A 23,972-nucleotide genomic window follows, 5' to 3' on the forward strand; every position below is an offset into this window, starting at 1 on the left:
AAGATTAATATTATTATGTATTAGCATAATTTAGATTTAGGTTAGGTTAAGTGTTTAGGTTCTGTTGGCAATTATTTGTATTTAAAATATGTGGGTGAAGCAGTTACAGAGTGGCTGAACCGGACGAGACATTTGGGCACGTTTCTTTACACCTTATACTTCTGCTCACCTAGCAGTAAATAGGCATCTATAAACCAACCAAACCAACCATCTGTTGCAACCCTTCTGTGTTGGGTTGCAACTTGAAGGTCAATCGTCAGCCTAGTGGAACCTCGAGAAGCCAAATAGTTTTCGTGTCCCCCGAGAGTGGGAAACCACAGTGAGGAGAGTCAGCACGGTCTGGCCTCCGTCCTGGACCACTTGCGGTGTGGTCGTACCTACGTGGGGCGGCAGCCTCAATTATCGTCAATAATTAAGAATGCTGCGACTGATATAGCAACCCACCCAAGGTCGTCTACCTACCTTCCATGTCATCCTTCCTGCCTTCATACCCTGCTTGCCCTGCCTTCATACCCTGCTTGCCCTGCCTTCCTGCCTGCTTGCCCTGTGTATTTTCCTTGCCTGCCAGCTTTATCCAGCTCTAGCTGCCACTGCCTACTTTCTGTCTGTCTGCCTGTCTTCTTTTGCTTGTCTACCTGGCCTGTCTGTCTGCCTCCCTGGGAAGGTCTTAATGTTTGGAAGGCGAGTGTGATTAATGTGGAGATCTGTGTTAAGGAATAGTTAAGCGAGGCCGAAGGATTTCTAGTCACAAGGGTGAAGAGGAAGGATGGGCGGGCCTAGCCACAAGGGTGAGGAGGGACGGTGAGAGGGCCTAGCCACGGTATATGTTATGACATGCCTCTTTAAAGCTATTTCTCTAAGTGATTAGTTCAGTAATTGATTATTGTATATAGCTCTTCAAGGAAGTGAATTAAAGTGGCTGCTGGAGACTCAGTACTGTACTCTAATTGAGCTATAATTTAAACCTATTTCTTTATTATTTGTTTTCCCATCTCTTAGAATTAGTTAATGTATTTATATATGAAAGCAAATTTCATCACTCTTATATATTTACCTGTGATACTAGACTTTGCATTGAACCAGTTATACACATTATATAGTGGGTGGGGGTGAGGAGTCGGGAGGTTGTCACAATTTATGAGCCTGTGGTGATGGAGCAGAATTGCCTATATTGTGGCTTCATACACAAGACTATAGACTTGAAAGAGCATTTAATACCTGCGGTTACGATGCCGAGAGCTGACACCAATAAGGTGCAGTCTGTGAGCTACTGGAAGAGACCAGTAAGATTTACTCTCGGCCTCTCCCGAGATTCGGTGGTCGTCCTCAAAACCCCGTGGTTTACAGTTTTATTAGATTTGACACTGGGTAGAGGCCAGAGACAACTGGCCTCTACCCAGACGGTTTGACGGTCTCCAACGGCTTCTTTGGAGACCGTCAAACCGGACAGGGGCGGGTTCAACAGAATGTGGGACGGGCGGGTTCAACAGACAGGTATGCAGTAGAAACTCCACTATCTAAGAAGGTTAGCTGTGAGTTGGGGGTCTCTGTAGAGATACTGCTATCTGACTGACCTTGGTGCTACGGCACGACGTAACAGGATCTAATCACTACTAGGCCGAGGAGGGAGGATGGGAGGACCTAGTTACAAGGGCGAGGAGGGAGGAGGTATCCCTGGAAACACAAACCTAAACTGTCTCTATTTTCCGCTTGTTACAACTTGTAATAAAGTTGTTACATCTTGGCTGAACGTGTTTATGACGTATTAGAACGTTGATACAACTTGCTATATTGGTTGTTATAACAGGTTAGGAGGTGTTAAAACTTGTTCGAACGTTGTACCAACGTCGTAGTTTCGGTGTGTGTTTGGCGGGATCGGCCTTAACCTGTAGAGCCGGCATAACAGGAACAGATCCAAAGTGGGAGTGAACAATTACCGTCAGCTACAAAGATAGGCAATAAGAGGGTAAGGGTGGTAGCTTATATTCTGGAAGGTGCATAAACCTCCAAGGCAAAGTTTGGAGGTCTTCGGGTTAGGGGTGTGGCATTGACCTTTGCTCTCAAGGTCAGAACAGTCCGTGATTCAAGTCGCTAGGTTCAAAACAATCCAAGAGTAAATCAGTGAGGTTAATGACTTTTTGTCACGGTGTAAAAATGATGTGGGGTCAGTTCACCAACACAAGTTGGAACGAATTGCTCTGGTTATTAGAAATAGGCACACTGAAATTAATTGATAATATAATTGTTCTGTTTTGCTTAAAGCCAATAATTTGCTAGATACATAACACAGTAACACTGTAATACACAGTATTCTATAATACATAAATCTTCATTCATTATTACTCAGTATTCCATAATACATAACTCTTCATTCATTATGGAATCAGTATTCCATAATACAGTATTCAGTATACCATAATACCCAACAATCCAAAGTTCATTTGGATTGGAGATCTCAAACAATTTGAGAGTTCATTTTTCAACTTCCTTCTCAAGTAAAGAAGAACATAAGAAATATTGAGAAGACTCGTGCTAGAACCATTGATCTCAACCCTTTGTCATATCCAGTAACATGTGTCAACAAGAAAGACTGCTACCAAAATATACTAACACACTTTATTATATACACAAGAGCTTTCTATCACTGAAAGTTCCAATTAGTGGTATGCGCTTGCAGCACAACCCGTTCTCGCACTTTCTTACAGTCAATATTGACTTATTAAATACGTGTATATGTGACATACTAGTTTACCTTGAAAAGCTTCATAGAAAACACCGACCTTACCTAACCTTCTTAGTATGTTAAGATAAACATCTTATTGCTTCGTAATTACAATTATTACTTAACCTATACCTATAATAGGTTAAGTAATAATTGTAATACCTATACTCTATACCTATAATAGGTTAAGTAATAATTGTAATTACGAAGCAATAAGATGCTTATCTTAACATACTAAGAAGGTTAGGTAAGGTCGGTGATTTCTATGAAGCTTTTCAAGGTAAACTAGCATGTTTGGTATGTCACATATGCACGTATTTAATAAGTCAATATTGACTATACGAAAGTGCGAGAACGCGTTGTGCAGCCATAGCTCCTAAACCTGACCCGGCCAAAAACGCATTTTATTTGATGCAACCCAACGGCGGAGAGAATATCTGAGGCAATTCTCCGCGAGGCACCGTCAGGACAGGAGAGGGACCACCTCACAGCCAAGAGTGCTCCCCATGCAGGGGATTTTCTTTTATGCGTACCTATATGTGACGTTCAACGAGGATATTCCTCAACGTTATACGGCTACAATAGTCGCTGCAAGCAGACGTCATTAAGTCATTCTGGATTAACCGAGACAAGTGAGGTGCTTGCTATTTAAAATGACGTCTTACAACTGGATTTGCGTCATTTTTCGGGGAAACACAAAATTTTTATCTTATTTGTACTTAGTCACTGCGGATGCCTATTACCAGTTCCTCGGTGTGGTCTTAACGATTAGTTCATAGTTCAGTAATACAACGCTTTTTATCTCTATAATATTGCAGAGCAGTTTATACCGCATAGTATATAAAAAAAATTATAGTAAATTATTTGGTAATAAATTAAAAAGTTAAGGAAATTATAACTGCAGATAAGTTTCTCTGTTTGCCACTTTTTTCTGAAATGCAATACGAATCATGTGTGTCCAAGTGCTCTTGCAGCTGCCCCATTTAAATGGATACAGAGTATATTATCACTATTGACATCCACAAGAGCGCCGACAGCGGCCATTGTGGACCTCTAGCCAGTTTTCTATTTTATCGTAGAAATCGAATTCTTAAGCATAAACTGAACTGTGACATGAACGACGGTTCACTACAGCCCTTTGATGAATAATAAAGAGCATTTGTAAATTGGTTCTTCTGGTCGACGACGGGAAGATCTATAGTCGTGAAGCTTTGTAACGCTAGCCACCTCGGCCAGCCTTACAAAGCTTGAGGAAGATTTCTGCCTCAAATCGATGTCATTGTATATATTGTTACAGGCTACGAATGGCGTTCCTTGTTGAGTGTGAGCATGGAAGGGGTTTGTGCTTCCGAGAGGAGTGACCCCGAGGGAGGGTAAGAAGTGAAGTGGGGACAGAAGAAAGTTAGGAGAAAAGAAGTATGGATTGTGGAAGTGTTTGGTCTGCACCTACCTGAAGTGTATGGGAGTTTACAGCACTGAATATACATCTGTATATTAACGAAAGGCACACATATATTCAGTTCATGTTTGGTAGAGCATACATACACTATTAAAACGCTGAGAATGCTATATTTATGAAAATTAGATCCTTTATTGCTATATATATATATATATATATATATATATATATATATATATATATATATATATATATATATATATATATATATATATATATATATATATATGACTGTCAGACCACGGAGGAAAATTGAAACAGGAATTTCCTTAAGTACTTTCGTATATTAATACATCTTCAGGAGTGAATATTAATATACGAAAGTACTTAAGGAAATTCCTGTTTCAATTTTCCTCCGTGGTCTGACACTGTCACATTTTTAATCATGTGTTTATTTTCGTGATTTACACACACACACACACACACACACACACACACACACACACACACACACATACACACACACACACACACACACACACACACACACACACACACACACACACACATACACACACACACACACACACACACAAACACACACACAAACACACACACAAACACACACACAAACACACACACAAACACACACACAAACACACACACAAACATATATATATATATATATATATATATATGCGAACAAGCCTGAATGGTCCCCAGGACAATATGCAACTGAATGAGGTGATTTGGTAAAATGCTATGCCCAAGATTACTATCCGAGTGCCGGCGGTGGGGTGGTTCAAATAGCCTCGGCTATCACCTCATTTTGTCCGGTCGTGATGGTCAAGTGGATTAAGGCGTCTTGTACATACCAGTTGCGTGGCTCCTGGGAGTATGGGTTCGAGTCACTTCTGGGGTGTGAGTTTTCAGTTATATATATATATATATATATATATATATATATATATATATATATATATATATATATATATATATATATATATATATATATATATATATGTGTGTGTGTAAAACATGAATTTACTTAAGTACTTTCGTATTTAATAATACATCTTCAGAAGGATCCGACCTTCTAAATAACCCCGACCAGGATTCGAACCCCTGACACCCAGGATCACCCCCAAACATTACACGGTACTATGGCCTCCTCACTATTGATCGCAGCCACTCATTGATCGAAATGTAAAGAAAACACGCCAATACAAAAATGAAAACTAATGCATCAATTTGGCGGCCAATGAGAGCCGAGATGCTAGAAATCAACTGACCAATCACGTCGCTGGAGTCCTTGCCGAGGATGAGGGGAGGGAGGGTAGAGCAAGATGGCGGCAAGTTGTTGTTCTTGTTGGGCTGTAGCCAGAAGCTCTGAGGCAGCGCTCTCATCTTCATTGGCAACGGATCTAGAAAATTATATAAAAATAATTCACATTACTAATAATATAGTAATATTTGTGCCGCAAATACCATAGTAGTTAAGTTGTAAAATTGATAGTAGCAGTGGGAGTCGAAATAGTCAGGTAAAAAGAAACTCATGGAATATGGTTAGAAAAGATAACAGATTTACAGCCTATCACAGTATTAGGAGTGGAAATTGATGAAGATCTTCAGTCAGACGACAATAAACATATTGCAGCTAAATGGACTAGGAAACTAGCTAGATTTTGAAGGGTAGAGCATCACTTAGATGCTAAGGGATTTACAATGCTGCAACTCTCAAATCAAATCTATAATGACGAATTCACTACTAATTTGTGATATTTTGCCCATGGTCAGATCTTAAAATATTAGACAACATTTAAAACAACGCCTCGCATCTAGTGAGAAGCGAATTTAATATTTGGCCAAGTCCGCACATCAGGATTTGAGACAGAAAAGAGATTAGGCTGGTTTGTGTATTCCACAAAATTATCAATATTCTTACTCCCCCTCCCCCCCCCCCCCTTTTAGCTTCTATTCAACTTCGTTACTTACGAATAAACTACCAAACAAGAGAGGTGATATGTGACAATCTGATAGATCTTCCCATTGGCTGATAAAATCAATTCAATGTTGTTATCGTCCGAAATTTAGAAAGTTATAGATCGAATTTTGGCAGCAAGCTGGTGACCCAAACATACTGGCACTTCAGTTATCTTGTATAACACGATAACTGTGCAGAAAAATGCAGTTCTGCCTTACAAATCCCAAAACAAATTTTAACTTGAAATAATAATAATAATAATAATAATAATAATAATAATAATAATAATAATACATTTCTCCACATGGCATGCTGAATTTCACTCACTATATATCGTCCAAGACATGAGCCAGTTGAACGGACAACAATATACGATAACATTAACATTATATGATATAAGCGTTGTCATTAGAACTGAGCGCTATTATGGCGTTCTGAACCTCCACAAAAGAGCAGCGTTAAACTGCAGACATTATAGCACGAGGCCTACTGGCCAGGGTTAACTGAGCCTTTAGAGAGCAGGCTTATTTAATTCGATTTCTACCATGACAGCGGATGATGAAGTCTTCCTGCAATAACGAAGGAAAAATATTGTTGGTGTGGCTGAAACAGAAGATTTTGTTATGATGAGCAGCGGGGAAAGGTTTAGGGGGCTCTAACCTCGCAGGTGGAGACGAGGTTACACTAAGATGTTTCATGTGACCTGTGTCTGATTGTGTACAAAATCTGAAGTTTCTTGCTTTGGTATTTCTCTGCGCTTACGTCTGTATGTAATTAATTTAGATTTTTCATCTCGTTCTTTGAGTGGCTCTAAATATATATTTTTTAATTTGCCAAAGTTGCCTAAAATGTTTTTTTCTGAGACAAAACGTGTGCAAAACATCCCAGAACTGACGCGGATTTGTCGAGTCGTATTTTGTCTGTTTGCCTTCAGATATTTGTCTACTTGTTGTTGGTCAATGGATTTCTCCTGCTCTCGCGATTTTTAATAAATCCACAACATCCACCCACTCTGCTTCGTATTGCTTCTTACCGTGGCCTCAAATTTACATGCTCCACGCATCACATCATAATGGATTCTTTCAAATGATACGTTTAGCTGTTGCTATGTTGTGTACTCACCTAGTTGTGCTTGCGGGGGTTGAGCTTCGGCTCTTTGGTCCCGCCTCTCAACTGTCAATCAACTGATGTACAGGTTCCTGAGCCTACTGGGCTCTTATCATATCTACACTTGAAACTGTGTATGGAGTCTGCCTCCACCACATCACTTCCTAAAGCATTCTATTTGTCAACTACTCTGACACTAAAAATAGTTTTTTAATGTCTCCATGGCTCATTTGGGCACTCAGTTTCCACCTGTGTCTCCTAGTGCGTGTGCTCCTTGTGTTAAATAATCCATCGTTATCTACTATAACAATTCCATTGAGAATCTTGTATGTGGTGATCATGTCCCCCTAACTCTTCTGTCTTCCAGCGATGTGAGGTTTAAATCCTGTAGTCTTTCCTCGTAGCTCATACCCCTCAGTTCGGGGTATGTGTGCCTGTCTCAATGTGTATATATGCCTGTATACTTGTATGTGTGAGATTGTGTGCATGTATGTGCAATCCGTCCTCCTAATAGAACGTCGCATTTTGACGTATACATTACCTTAGACTAAAAAATGTTGTACTAGAAAATGATAGCGACTCACGAAATTGACATACTGCCCCATTTTCTGTTTTGGGTCCTCTGGTAGGTTAGGATAAGAGTATTTTATTACGACAGTTTCTTGACGTTGGGAAGGCTTAGGAGGACGGGCTGGTATGTGTACTCACCTAATTGTGCTTGCTGGGGTTGAGCTTTGTCTCGCCTAAACCCGCCTTTGTGTGTGTGTATGTATGTGTGTGTGTGTGTGTATAGGGTCATCATAATACCAACGCCTTGACAGTTAACAAGTGGATGAAATGAGGCACCTTGATCATACCCCCTGACAGCTATCAGGTGATTGCCGTACACAAACCACACACTTCGTCATGCGCAATTGCAGAGCACAAATTTCACTGGCAACATGCGACGCTCAACTCCAGCGTTCACGTACGGTACAAATTGTAACCAGTGTACCAAACCATGCCTCAGATGCTTTCAATATATCACGCGAGAGTGTGACATATTTCATCCACAATACTTTTCAATAGAGGTTCGCGGTTCTTATGGAAACAAACGAACCAATCCATGCGAGAAAGACAGGGCTCGCGAATGTAATTACCTCAATAAATTGTTAAATGAAAGCAGTAAATGCGACGGAGACGGCCACATAGCTCCCCTGAAGCTTGCACCAAGCAAGACTAGAGTACTCAGCTCTTGCTATAAATAGAGAAATAATTAGGTTTTCTAAGGCTATCCGGCCCTAGACGTTTTAGTGCCCGAAGTTCTTATCTAAACGTTCAAGCCATGGCGGCTTTGTTTACATTGAGGTAATTATTGTTATAAAAAACTTTGTAGTTCTTCGGAGTTCATTACTGTTTAATTAACGCAAACAACCCCGCCGTGAATGTTGAAAGATGTACAGGTTTCGTCTGTGGTTGCGTAAAGACTTTGTGAATCCTGGTTCCCTGGAAGCCTAGTTATGCTTTGGACGTTATTATTATTATCGCGATTCGGTTTCCACTTTTTTAGTTTAAGGTAATTTGTATTAGAAGGTTTCTCACTACAAACTGACGCAAGTTTACCAGACTATGATGTCCCGAGTATAGTCATGTTTGGTTAACTCATGTTGAACTATAAAATGCATATTACACTAATCGTAATTATATTAAATGGATTGAAATAACAAAAGACCGTCATAGGACAATGTAATTGCAAATTGAAGCAAAGTTCACAAGGCCGCTCGCGGTGCCTCTCGACTCAGCTGATCTATAAACAGTGAATATTTCATACCCCAGGAACCCATTAAATATTTAGGATCAATGCGCCTGCGCTCTCCCTAAGATCCAGCATTATATTCTACCTTTTGACTATTATATGATAATACTATATTCATAGTTTCGCAGAAAAATGCATTTTTAGCAAGTTAACGCGATTTCTATTTGGGGTTTTCCAGTGCTGGCCGTGAAGCCTAGCGCGGAGTGAATATACCCACAGTCACTCCTCATTAGGCTTGGTGCTACATAGCCTTCCCGGTTTGGTGCCTTCTTTTGATAATTACTTACTTACTCCTCATTAGGTTACTAACATAGTGCTCCTCAGCGCTGTTTATCTTACCAGTGATGGAAACTGGTTTTTTTTTACCCTTTTCATTGAAGCTGATACTGTCGTTCTTGGTATTATTTAGTTAGCTATACCTGCCGTTGTCGGTACCCGTGAGACAAGTCATGATACTCCTTTATGTTATCAATAACTGAAATCAGAATCATTATCATTTAATGTTATTAGTAATGTAAATCAGCTCTATTACCTCTCTAGGTCATCAGTAACTAAATCCGAAACCGTTACAACTTGAGTTATTTGTAACAAACCTATTCCTTTACGTCATCAAAAACAGAAACCATCTCCGTTATAATATCAGAAACCAGCTCCATTAGGTTAACAAATTACTCCATTACTTCATCAGTAACAGAAACTATCTCCAATTCTCTGTTACGTCATCAATAATAGTGACATACTGGTTACCGAAATAATTTACTTCAGGACCATCACATAACAGTATAACTTTGGGAATTTGTGATCCTGAATTTGTTTCATGTGTAGCTGTCTTGGACCCCCAGCAATTTGCAAGGGGAAATACCGTGCTTAACACACAACCCATTTAGTTGCTGGAGACTAATAGTCTCTAGACGTACAATTTTTGTCATAAGGTAATGCCTGACATGACATTAGGTTACATTTAGGCGGACGACCTGACTTTGTTGGCTGTTGCGGTTGGCGAATGCTGCAGTCTTAGGTCGATGGCTGCAACTTATTCTGGAAGTATAGTTGAGTGTAAGGAGAGAGAGAAAAGTGTATTGTGGCTGTGGCTCGCACGCACCCCCTGACTTTGAAAATCCTGATCAGTAGTGCTCAACTCATGGCCGCCATTCTTTGGCGGTCATGAGTTGAGTTAAAAGTCAAGTTTGACTTTTAATTATAATGGAAAATCATATCATATTTTTAATTACGGAAGTAATCATTGTCGGTATATGCAACACGCATCATAAGTGTTAAAAGTTGAAATTATGTGAAATAAGACCCAGAACGTGCGGTGAAGTATGCGGAACTTATAGAGGAAATGACTAGAGTTAAGGAGAGTGGGAATGTAAATCTTAGGGTTAAAACCGATTGTGCAGTGCAACATAAGAGGATATATTTTGGGCTTATGGACTTGCTGTATGGAATTGACTGAAGTTGTCAGGATAACCATCCTGAGGTGTATAAGTTAGCACACGTATCCGCTCGCCTCGCAAGCGAGGCACCTACTAATTCGAATTCTAGGCTGTGTGGGGTGATTTAGCACCTTACCACTTTCAGGAAACTCTTGTGAAGTTTAAGTGTATACACTAGTATGCTGTATTCTACCACTCCCATTTATTTTGTGTGATAAAACACACAACTTTTGATAATATATATATATATATATATATATATATATATATATATATATATATATATATATATATATATATATATATATATATATATATATATATATATATATATATATATATATATAAAAGTTTGTGAGGGTACCACCTCTGGTGCCAATGTGGGGACCCATAGCCTCGGAGAAGAAAATAAAAAGTATTCAGAGGAGACCTTGTGGTTTCTCACTGAACACTAATATTATCTTCTCCTACCACCCCTACTATATATATATATATATATATATATATATATATATATATATATATATATATATATATATATATATATATATATATATATATATATATATGTCGTACCTAGTAGCCAGAACTCACTTCTCAGCCTACTATGCAAGGCCCGATTTGCCTAATAAGCCAAGTTTTCCTGAATTACTATATTTTCTATAATTTTTTTCTTTTGAAATGATAGAGCTTCCCTTTTCACTATGTATGAGGTCAATTTTTTTTTATTGGAGTTAAAAATAACGTAGATATATGACCGAACCTAACCAACCCTACCTAACCTAACCTATCTTTATAGTTAAGGTTAGGTTAGGTAGCCAAAAAAAGCTAGATTAGGTTAGGTTAGGTAGGTTAGGTAGACGAAAAAACATTAATTCATGAAAACTTGGCTTATTAGGCACATCGGGCCTTGCATAGTAGGCCGAGAAGTGAGTTCTGGCTACTAGGTACGACATATATATATATATATATATATATATATATATATATATATATATATATATATATATGACAGTGTCAGACCACGAAGGAATTTAAGTCAGATATTTCCTTAAAAAGGAAAGAGCATTTATGTTTCAAAATTCTAAATTTCAAATCTTTGGAAGTTTGCCTTACATAGGACCTATTACAGTCTTTACATAGTATTTTGTAGATGACACAATTATCACTACGAGGAGTGTTTCTAACTAATAATTTTCCAATTAATAACTAATTGTTTTTAATTACGAAAATACTGTTGGAAAACTCGCCCCCGTCCAGAGACAGGTAACTCGCCTCCCGTCCAAAGACAGGTAACTCGCCTCCGTCCAGAGACAGGTATCTGCCCCAGTCCAGAGACAGGTAACTTGCCTCCGTCCAGAGACAGGTAACTTGCCCCCGTCCAAAGACAGGTAACTCGCCCCCGTCCAGAGACAGGTAACTCGCCCCCGTCCAGAGACAGGTAACTTGCCCCCGTCCAGAGACAGGTAACTCGCCCCCGTCCAGAAACAGGTAACTCGCCCCCCCCCCGTCCAGAGACAGGTAACTCGCCCCCGTCCAGAGACAGGTAACTCGCCCCCGTCTAGAAACAGGTAACTCGCCCCCCGTCCAGAGACAGGTAACTCGCCCCCCGTCCAGAGACAGGTAACTTGCCCCCGTCCAGAGACAGGTAACTCGCCCCCCCGTCCAGAGACAGGTAACTCGCCCCCGTCCAGAGACAGGTAACTCGCCCCCCGTCCAGAGACAGGTAACTTGCCCCCGTCCAGAGACAGGTAACTAGCCCCCCGTCCAAAGACAGGTAACTCGCCCCCGTCCAGAGACAGGTAACTTGCCCCCGTCCAGAGACAGGTAACTCGCCCCCGTCCAGAGACAGGTAACTCGCCCCCCGTCCAGAGACAGGTAACTTGCCCCCGTCCAGAGACAGGTAACTCGCCCCCCGTCCAGAGACAGGTAACTCGCCCCCGTCTAGAAACAGGTAACTCGCCCCCCGTCCAGAGACAGGTAACTTGCCCCCGTCCAGAGACAGGTAACTCGCCCCCCGTCCAGAGACAGGTAACTTGCCCCCGTCCAGAGACAGGTAACTCGCCCCCGTCCAGAAACAGGTAACTCGCCCCCCGTCCAGAGACAGGTAACTCGCCCCCCGTCCAGAGACAGGTAACTTGCCCCCGTCCAGAGACAGGTAACTCGCCCCCCGTCCAGAGACAGGTAACTCGCCCCCGTCCAGAGTCAGGTAACTCGCCCCCCGTCCAGAGACAGGTAACTTGCCCCCGTCCAGAGACAGGTAACTCGCCCCCGTCCAGAGACAGATAACTCGCCCCCGTCCAGAGACAGGTAACTCGCCTCCGTCCAGAGACAGGTAACTCGCCTCCGTTCAGAGACAGGTAACTCGCCCCCGTCCAGAGACAGGTAACTCGCCCCCGTCCAGAGACAGGTAACTCGCCTCCGTCCAGAGACAGGTAACTCGCCTCCGTCCAGAGACAGGTAACTCGCCCCCGTCCAGAGACAGGTAACTCGCCCCCGTCCAGAGACAGGTAACTCGCCTCCGTCCAGAGACAGGTAACTCGCCTCCGTCCAGAGACAGGTAACCCGCCTCCGTTCAGAGACAGGTAACTCGCCCCCGTCCAGAGACAGGTAACTCGCCCCCGTCCAGAGACAGGTAACTCGCCTCCGTCCAGAGACAGGTAACTCGCCTCCGTCCAGAGACAGGTAACTCGCCCCCGTCCAGAGACAGGTAACTCGCCCCCGTCCAGAGACAGGTAACTCGCCTCCGTCCAGAGACAGGTAACTCGCCCCCGTCCAGAGACAGGTAACTCGCCCCCGTCCAGAGACAGGTAACTCGCCTCCGTCCAGAGACAGGTAACTCGCCTCCGTCCAGAGACAGGTAATTTGCCCCCGTTCAGAGACAGGTAACTCGTCCCCCGTCCAGAGACAGATAACTCGCCCCCGTCCAGAGACAGATAACTCGCCCCCGTCCAGAGACAGGTAACTCGCCACCGTCCAGAGACAGATAACTCGCCCCCGTCCAGAGACAGGTAACTCGTCCCCCGTCCAGAGACAGGTAACTTGCCCCCGTCCAGAGACAGGTAACTCGCCCCCCGTCCAGAGACAGGTAACTCGCCCCCGTCCAGAGTCAGGTAACTCGCCCCCCGTCCAGAGACAGGTAACTTGCCCCCGTCCAGAGACAGGTAACTCGCCCCCGTCCAGAGACAGATAACTCGCCCCCGTCCAGAGACAGGTAACTCGCCTCCGTCCAGAGACAGGTAACTCGCCTCCGTTCAGAGACAGGTAACTCGCCCCCGTCCAGAGACAGGTAACTCGCCCCCGTCCAGAGACAGGTAACTCGCCTCCGTCCAGAGACAGGTAACTCGCCTCCGTCCAGAGACAGGTAACTCGCCCCCGTCCAGAGACAGGTAACTCGCCCCCGTCCAGAGACAGGTAACTCGCCTCCGTCCAGAGACAGGTAACTCGCCTCCGTCCAGAGACAGGTAACCCGCCTCCGTTCAGAGACAGGTAACTCGCCCCCGTCCAGAGACAGGTAACTCGCCCCCGTCCAGAGACAGGTAACTCGCCTCCGTCCAGAGACAGGTAACTCGCCTCCGTCCAGAGACAGGTAACTCGCCCCCGTCCAGAGACAGGTAACTCGCCCCCGTCCAGAGACAGGTAACTCGCCTCCGTCCAGAGACAGGTAACTCGCCCCCGTCCAGAGACAGGTAACTCGCCCCCGTCCAGAGACAGGTAACTCGCCTCCGTCCAGAGACAGGTAACTCGCCTCCGTCCAGAGACAGGTAACTTGCCCCCGTTCAGAGACAGGTAACTCGTCCCCCGTCCAGAGACAGATAACTCGCCCCCGTCCAGAGACAGATAACTCGCCCCCGTCCAGAGACAGGTAACTCGCCACCGTCCAGAGACAGATAACTCGCCCCCGTCCAGAGACAGGTAACTCGTCCCCCGTCCAGAGACAGATAACTCGCCCCCGTCCAGAGACAGATAACTCGCCCCCGTCCAGAGACAGGTAACTCGCCTCCGTCCAGAGACAGGTAACTCGCCTCCGTCCAGAGACAGGTAACTCGCCCCCGTCCAGAGACAGGTAACTCGCCCCCGTCCAGAGACAGGTAACTCGCCCCCGTCCAGAGACAGGTAACTCGCCCCCGTCCAGAGACAGGTAACTCGCCCCCGTCCAGAGACAGGTAACTCGCCCCCGTCCAGAGACAGGTAACTCGCCCCCGTCCAGAGACAGATAACTCGCCCCCGTCCAGAGACAGATAACTCGCCTCCGTCCAGAGACAGGTAACTCGCCTCCGTCCAAAGACAGGTAACTCGAGTGTCAAAAAAACATTATCCACTGGCAAATAAAACATAAAAAACGTTACCGCTAAATGCTCATGGCTAATAGTTTTATATCCTACTAAAGCACCTTCAGTTATACTATAGGTTAATTATTACATTGTAAAACAGGCACTGAGGTGTTATTTCTACTTTAACTACCAATTAAGTTCGCGTCCTAATGAAAACACTTCAAACTACCTTATAGTTTCATGTTACAATCCATTACATCAACCTTCGCAGCAGTAATTCATATAATATTCGAGAGGTGGAAAATATATCTTGGACAATTTTCTCAAATCTTCAATGTTTCTGGAAAATTCAAGATTCGGAAAACATGATAGTGAAATTCAAAATATTTTGATCTTCAACAAGTTGAAGACATTCTTCAACACAATAAGAAGTGAGCACAGAATAGCTGCTTATATGAGAGAATCGAACCTGGGCCAGCCAGGTGGCATAGCCATTGTGCTAACCATATCTTGTGAGTCATGCAAGTGTGTGGTATATATAGGCACGAGCTTTCTCTAGTAAATATGATTGGTAGAAAATGTGTGCCTAATCTGTAACCATCATCTGGCGTCATTGGAGACTGGGTTTCGCGGAAAAGCCGCCCGATTCCCTTTCTTTTTAAAGATCTGCTGGTGGTCTATTGGTTAGCACACTTGCTATGCCACCTGGCTGGCCCAGGTTCGATTCTCTCATAGGAGAAGTGTTCTGTTTGTTAAATATAACTTGAACGTTCATATATATATATATATATATATATATATATATATATATATATATATATATATATATATATATATATATATATATATATGACCGAAAAAGTAAGATTAATAATTCTAACACGAATTTTCTCAATCTTTCGTACATTTCGTTTCACTGTTGGAGGTAAATCAAAAATCAATTCTCCAAAATTCATTTTTATTTCTAGTCTGACGCGACACGAGCGCGTTTCGTAAAACTTATTACATTTTCAAAGACTTTAGTTCACAAATACACAACTGAATAGAACTTACGCATCTCCGATTTTATATCTACATTTGAGTGAGGTGGAAGGGGTGATGTGGCATTAACACAAGACAGAACAAGATGTGGTATTAATAGGGTATTAATTTCATCAACACAAGACAGAACAAGAGTATTAATAGGGTATTAATGTCATCAACACAAGACAGAACACGAAACAATGGATATTGAATAGAAGTGTTTGTAGAAAGCCTATTGGTCCATATTTCTTGATGCTTCTATATTGGAACGGAGTCTTGAGGTGGGTAGAATATAGTTGTGCAATAATTGGCTGTTGATTGCTGGTGTTGACTTCTTGATGTGTAGTGCCTCGCAAACGTCAAGCCGCCTGCTATCGCTGTATCTATCGATGATTTCTGTGTTGTTTACTAGGATTTCTCTGGCGATGGTTTGGTTGTGGGAAGAGATTATATGTTCCTTAATGGAGCCCTGTTGCTTATGCATCGTTAAACGCCTAGAAAGAGATGTTGTTGTCTTGCCTATATACTGGGTTTTTTGGAGCTTACAGTCCCCAAGAGGGCATTTGAAGGCATAGACGACGTTAGTCTCTTTTAAAGCGTTCTGTTTTGTGTCTGGAGAGTTTCTCATGAGTAGGCTGGCCGTTTTTCTGGTTTTATAGTAAATCGTCAGTTGTATCCTCTGATTTTTGTCTGTAGGGATAACGTTTCTATTAACAATATCTTTCAGGACCCTTTCCTCCGTTTTATGAGCTGTGGAAAAGAAGTTCCTGTAAAATAGTCTAATAGGGGGTATAGGTGTTGTGTTAGTTGTCTCTTCAGAGGTTGCATGGCTTTTCACTTTCCTTCTTATGATGTTTTCGACGAAACCATTGGAGAAGCCGTTATTAACTAGGACCTGCCTTACCCTACAGAGTTCTTCGTCGACTTGCTTCCATTCTGAGCTGTGGCTGAGAGCACGGTCGACATATGCGTTAACAACACTCCTCTTGTACCTGTCTGAGCAGTCGCTGTTGGCATTTAGGCACATTCCTATGTTTGTTTCATAGGCACATAGGAATGTGCCTAAATGCCAACAGCGACTGCCCAGACAGGTACAAGAGGAGTGTTGTTAACGCATATGTCGACCGTGCTCTCAGCCACAGCTCAGAATGGAAGCAAGTCGACGAAGAACTCTGTAGGGTAAGGCAGGTCCTAGTCAATAACGGCTTCTCCAATGGTTTCGTCGAAAACATCATAAGAAGGAAAGTGAAAAGCCATGCAACCTCTGAAGAGACAACTAACACAACACCTATACCCCCTATTAGACTATTTTACAGGAACTTCTTTTCCACAGCTCATAAAACGGAGGAAAGGGTCCTGAAAGATATTGTTAATAGAAACGTTATCCCTACAGACAAAAATCAGAGGATACAACTGACGATTTACTATAAAACCAGAAAAACGGCCAGCCTACTCATGAGAAACTCTCCAGACACAAAACAGAACGCTTTAAAAGAGACTAACGTCGTCTATGCCTTCAAATGTCCTCTTGGGGACTGTAAGCTCCAAAAAACCCAGTATATAGGCAAGACAACAACATCTCTTTCTAGGCGTTTAACGATGCATAAGCAACAGGGCTCCATTAAGGAACATATAATCTCTTCCCACAACCAAACCATCGCCAGAGAAATCCTAGTAAACAACACAGAAATCATCGATAGATACAGCGATAGCAGGCGGCTTGACGTTTGCGAGGCACTACACATCAAGAAGTCAACACCAGCAATCAACAGCCAATTATTGCACAACTATATTCTACCCACCTCAAGACTCCACTCCAATATAGAAGCATCAAGAAATATGGACCAATAGGCTTTCTACAAACACTTCTATTCAATATCCATTGTTTCGTGTTCTGTCTTGTGTTGATGAAATTAATACCCTATTAATACTCTTGTTCTGTCTTGTGTTGATGAAATTAATACCCTATTAATACCACATCTTGTTCTGTCTTGTGTTAATGCCACATCACCCCTTCCACCTCACTCAAATGTAGATATAAAATCGGAGATGCGTAAGTTCTATTCAGTTGTGTATTTGTGAACTAAAGTCTTTGAAAATGTAATAAGTTTTACGAAACGCGCTCGTGTCGCGTCAGACTAGAAATAAAAATGAATTTTGGAGAATTGATTTTTGATTTACCTCCAACAGTGAAACGAAATGTACGAAAGATTGAGAAAATTCGTGTTAGAATTATTAATCTTACTTTTTCGGTCATATTTAATAATATATGTCTACAGGAAAGACTGCTACCAAAATATACTAATATATATATATATATATATATATATATATATATATATATATATATATATATATATATATATATATATATATAAAGTAGTGTTTTATATATATAACACTACTTAAAACAGGCAACAGTGCACTTAGCTACCCAAACAACATTTGGGTTATCGCCAGACAGATGGAGTCACTTGCAAAAGTTTGTATACAAAATTGTGAAATATATGGAACATAATTCCACTTTTGCTACAATGACTAATAGAGGTAGATCATGAGAACGACTACTTTCTCAGCCAGTACCCCCACACGCCCTATACGATACCTCGCATGAACCCACTGCTCTCTTTTGACAAGTATATATTAGAACATATAAAATTGGAGCGTTTATGCTCGTTCTGGAAGAGAGTATAAGAGGTAGTTTGATCACGTGCATTAGGCTGTGTTTATGTATGTGTATTCGTTATCAAGTGGTGGTTCTATATTAGTGTTTATTATATTTTATTTGATGGAAATATAAGTGATTTGAGTTTCGCTGTGGCGCAGTGGTAACACTCGCCCAGAGTTTCGCTAGCGATTTGGCTTAGGTTCGTATCCTCGCCGGGGAGAATTGACTTGGCGCCAATTCTTGATTGTACGCTTCTGTTCACTCAGCAGTGATTGGGTACCTGGTTGTTAAACGATTGGCAGGTCGTATTCCAGGAAAACTAGTGGGTAAGGTTTACCATGAGCTGTGCGAACGGAAAGCTCTCTGCCTGCTTGCTGACTTCTGTTCCTGTACCCACCCGTGTAAATAAAAAATTGTTATAAAGAAAATACGCTAAGGCAATATGACTATATAATACTTGGAAGGGGTATGAGAACTAATAATAATTTTTATTATAACCCGTGTCCAGCGCCACTTACTTTAAACTTGCAACACGGAAAATTTACTTTAAACATATCCACCACAACGTTAAAGTTGACTGCTATGTGTGGCCCACTAGCTTATTGTACAGTGCTTCCAGTTAGCATGTCTGAGTTTAGGCTCGTATTCCCGTGACTCATGTCTGAGTTTGGGCTCATATTTATGATTTTTTATATTTTGGCTCGCATTACAGTGTTATATACTACATAGTGTTCCCGGCTTGGTGCCTTCTTTTGATAATTACTTACCAGCCGTCGCATCCTCATGGCAGATGTCTGAGTGTTGGTTCACTTCCCCGTGTCTTGAGTCGTGGTTCACTTCCACATGACAGATGTCTTGAGTCTTGGCTCACAGCCTAATGTTAGGTATCTACCCCTCCCCCTCCTCTCCCCTCTCCATCGGCCATACACCTCTATTATCCTTTGTTCTGCTCGGTATTCAAAATGTAGGTCGTGTAGTACACTCGGGTACGTGTATGTGTAGAGCAGAGAACACTGAACCCTTGCCGTGTCCTGTCATATAGACCGGGTTCCGTGATGTGAATTATTCAGTAGGATCTAAAACCTGTGCCGGCGTGAGCATTATGACGTCACAGTGATGTAACGCGTCCCACCATGTATAAAACAAAATATTATCTCTTATTGTTTAAATTATGTAAAGTAATTCCATGCACCCGCCAAACCCCAGCTGTTTATGAATAAAAAACGGCTTACACGCGACTCAACTGATTTCGTTCGAACACTTCCGAAACAAGTGCTTCATTGACGAATTTTGTTCGAACCACAACGGTATAAATGCTTCATCCACGTACTACAAATACAAATAATCAGCAACAGAACCTAAACACTTAACCTAACCTAACCTAAATATATATATATATATATATATATATATATATATATATATATATATGTATATATATATATATATATATATATTAGTATATTTTGGTAGCAGTCTTTCCTGTAGACATATATTATTAAATATGACCGAAAAAGTAAGATTAATAATTCTCACACGAATTTTCCCAATCTTTCGTACATTACTCTTCACTGTTGGAGGTAAATCAAAAATCACTTCTCCAAAATTCATTTTTATTTCTAGTCTGACGCGACACGGGCGCGTTTCGTAAAACTTATTACATTTTCAAAGACTTCACAAATACACAACTGATTAGAACTTACGTCTCTCTGATATTATATCTACATTTGAGTGACGTGGGAAGGGTGATGTGGCATTAACACAAGACAGAACAGGAGGGGATATTAATAGGGTATTAAAAGTATCAACACAAGACAGAACAGAAACAATGGGTATTGAATAGAAGTGTTTGTAGAAAGCCTATTGGTCCATATTTCTTGATGCTTCTATATTGGAGCGGAGTCTTGAGGTGGGTAGAATATAGTTGTGCAATAATTGGCTGTTGATTGCTGGTGTTGACTTCTTGATGTGTAGTGCCTCGCAAACGTCAAGCCGCCTGCTATCGCTGTATCTATCGATGATTTCTGTGTTGTTTACTAGGATTTCTCTGGCGATGGTTTGGTTATGGGAAGAGATTATATGTTCCTTAATGGAGCCCTGTTGCTTATGCATCGTTAAGCGCCTAGAAAGAGATGTTGTTGTCTTGCCTATATACTGGGTTTTTTGGAGCTTACAGTCCCCAAGTGGGCATTTGAAGGCATAGACGACGTTAGTCTCTTTTAAAGCGTTCTGTTTTGTGTCTGGAGAGTTTCTCATGAGTAGGCTGGCCGTTTTTCTGGTTTTATAGTAAATCGTCAGTTGTATCCTCTGATTTTTGTCTGTAGGGATAACGTTTCTATTAACAATATCTTTCAGGACCCTTTCCTCCGTTTTATGAGCTGTGGAAAAGAAGTTCCTGTAAAATAGTCTAATAGGGGGTATACAAGAGACAACTAACACAACACTTATACCCCCTATTAGACTATTTTACAGGAACTTCTTTTCCAGAGCTCATAAAACGGAGGAAAGGGTCCTGAAAGATATTGTTAATAGAAACGTTATCCCTACAGACAAAAATCAGAGGATACAACTGACGATTTACTATAAAACCAGAAAAACGGCCAGCCTACTCATGAGAAACTCTCCAGACACAAAACAGAACGCTTTAAAAGAGACTAACGTCGTCTATGCCTTCAAATGCCCACTTGGGGACTGTAAGCTCCAAAAAAAAAAACCCAGTATATAGGCAAGACAACAACATCTCTTTCTAGGCGTTTAACGATGCATAAGCAACAGGGCTCCATTAAGGAACATATAATCTCTTCCCATAACCAAACCATCGCCAGAGAAATCCTAGTAAACAACACAGAAATCATCGATAGATACAGCGATAGCAGGCGGCTTGACGTTTGCGAGGCACTACACATCAAGAAGTCAACACCAGCAATCAACAGCCAATTATTGCACAACTATATTCTACCCACCTCAAGACTCCGCTCCAATATAGAAGCATCAAGAAATATGGACCAATAGGCTTTCTACAAACACTTCTATTCAATACCCATTGTTTCTGTTCTGTCTTGTGTTGATACTTTTAATACCCTATTAATATCCCCTCCTGTTCTGTCTTGTGTTAATGCCACATCACCCTTCCCACCTCACTCAAATGTAGATATAATATCAGAGAGACGTAAGTTCTAATCAGTTGTGTATTTGTGAAGTCTTTGAAAATGTAATAAGTTTTACGAAACGCGCCCGTGTCGCGTCAGACTAGAAATAAAAATGAATTTTGCAGAAGTGATTTTTGATTTACCTCCAACAGTGAAGCGTAATGTACGAAAGATTGAGAAAATTCGTGTGAGAATTATTAATCTTACTTTTTCGGTCATATTTAATAATATATATATATATATATATATATATATATATATATATATATATATATATATATATATAATTATATATATATATATATTATATATATATATATATATATATATATATATATATATATATATATATATATATATATATATATATATATATGCACAATATGCTAAAATGTTATAATATTAATTTATATTTGAGAAAATTCCCGTTTTGAATGAACAGCATGTAAAAAATTTATGAATGCGCCTGTGTGGTCGACCGCTGGATGTAATGGACTTGAGCCGAGGATGGGTTGGTTTAAATAATTCTATCATGTACTGTAATTACGGACTGAACAAAAAAATATCCAATTTAAGAAAATATATACTTTTCTATTACACAGTACTTTTTGGAGCGACCATATATGTTCAGCTAGTGGCGGACTCAACACGTTCAGGGTATCGTTCAGTTTTCGTTCTGAACCATACTTTTTGGCAGTCGAGGGTGCCACGTCGAGTGTGCCACGAAATCGTCGAGTGTGCCACGTCGACGATTTCAGTGTGTCCTCTGCGTCCTTAACAGAGCACTCCAGTGTTTCTTCAAGAGCTGTTAATTTGATATTGGATTTTTGCCGCGCCCAACAACAATGCCAAACGAACAAGGGGATGCAGAGTGAGAGCTTGATGTATAGACCTGATGTTTTTACGTCTTTTGAGAAATAAAGACGCTAGTGATTTACAAACAATCATTATGTAGGGAAAATATCAACAAGGAAGTGTGCGTGTTTACATATGGAGATAAATAAAACTGGAGGATTAGTATCGGGAAAGGATTCGCTGAATATAGAAGGTAAATTAGTTTAACTACGTATTAGTTTTGATGTATTATTTCTTGTAGATAATATGAACATGGGCACAGCATAGGCTTACGTAGAATATTATTCCAAAATTTCTTGATGTGAGTAACAAGAAAAATACCATTTTTTATTATATAATATACATATTGCAGTCTCCGTGGTGTAGTGGTAAGACACTCGCCTGGCGTTCCGCGAGCGCTATGTCATGGGTTCGTATCCTGGCCGGGGAGGATTTACTGGGCGCAATTCCTTAACTGTAGCCTCTGTTTAACGCAACAGTAAAATGTGTACTTGGTTGTAACAACGATTCTTCGCGGCAGGGGATCGTATTCCAGGGACCTGCCCGAAACGCTACGCGTACTAGTGGCTGTACAAGAATGTAACAACTCTTGTATATATCTCAAAAAAAAAAAAAAAAAAAAAATATTGTACCTAATACGCTAAGTTGCCTAACAGGCCGAATATGTTCTCGCAATAAGGTACGACACACTAGTAGGGGTACTTCCCTTTGTCAGTCTCATACATCCATTTGTCTAGCTATCCCTCTATCCATCGTCTCCCCCCCCCCCCCTTGGCCCCACCCCTCTCCTTTTCGCTCCTCTGCCAGTCCTTTCATCATTCTCACTTCATCCCCATCCCCTTCTACCTTCGCCTCCCCCCCCCCGTATCCTCCCTCTTCCCCTTCTCCCAAAATGTATGGGTTTCTTCCCCCCACTACCTTCACCCCCCCCTCTCCCCCTTCACACCGTCTCCCCTCCACTAATCTATCTCTATATCCTACAACATTACTAACAGCATAATAGGAGCAAGACACCATTTCATTATAACGGTAAAAGTCACACAATACATTGGTTCACCCTTTCTAATTTGGCCTTCGATGGAAAGGGGAACTTCAGAACATTTACGTATTTTATGGAATTTAAATAGCCTTAGTTTAAATAGTATGAAAATTTTTAATTATCCCGAGGTCAATGAATATTGAATATTTTTATAAAAGGTGTTATTTTTGTTTTAATTTCATAGGTCGTGTGGCGGGCAGTGCCAAAAATCGTCGTGAGTGAATGTGACCCTGACACGTTGTTCCCTTTTGAATTGTGAGGACCCCGACCAGCCCATGTTCACCCACTGTCGAGTTGGGCGAAGCTACGCCCAACCATGTGGCCTCCAACTTTGGACACTTATAGGTATGTATATGTGCAAAACACTCGTGTGTGTGTGTGTGTGTGTGTGTGTGTGTGTGTGTGTGTGTGTGTGTGTGTGTGTGTGTGTGTGTGTGTGTGTATACACAAAAGGGGTGACAAGCAAGAGGCACTGAACGACAGGCCAGTTTACCTAACTTGTATATCATGTAAGGTAATGG

General features: G+C 41.5%; 1 protein-coding gene across 1 annotated transcript in view; it reads right to left on the reverse strand.

The window, feature by feature from the left end:
* Positions 1-23,972, reverse strand: part of LOC123746501 (uncharacterized) — a 108,867-nt gene that overhangs the window by 57,804 nt on the left and 27,091 nt on the right. Inside the window, exon 2 of the mRNA XM_069321746.1 lies at positions 5,414-5,545. Coding sequence (XP_069177847.1) covers positions 5,414-5,545 — 132 coding nt within the window. The remainder of the gene's footprint in view (positions 1-5,413; positions 5,546-23,972) is intronic.

Source organism: Procambarus clarkii, chromosome 10, assembly GCF_040958095.1.
Source record: "Procambarus clarkii isolate CNS0578487 chromosome 10, FALCON_Pclarkii_2.0, whole genome shotgun sequence".
Taxonomy (NCBI): Eukaryota; Metazoa; Arthropoda; class Malacostraca; order Decapoda; family Cambaridae; genus Procambarus; species Procambarus clarkii.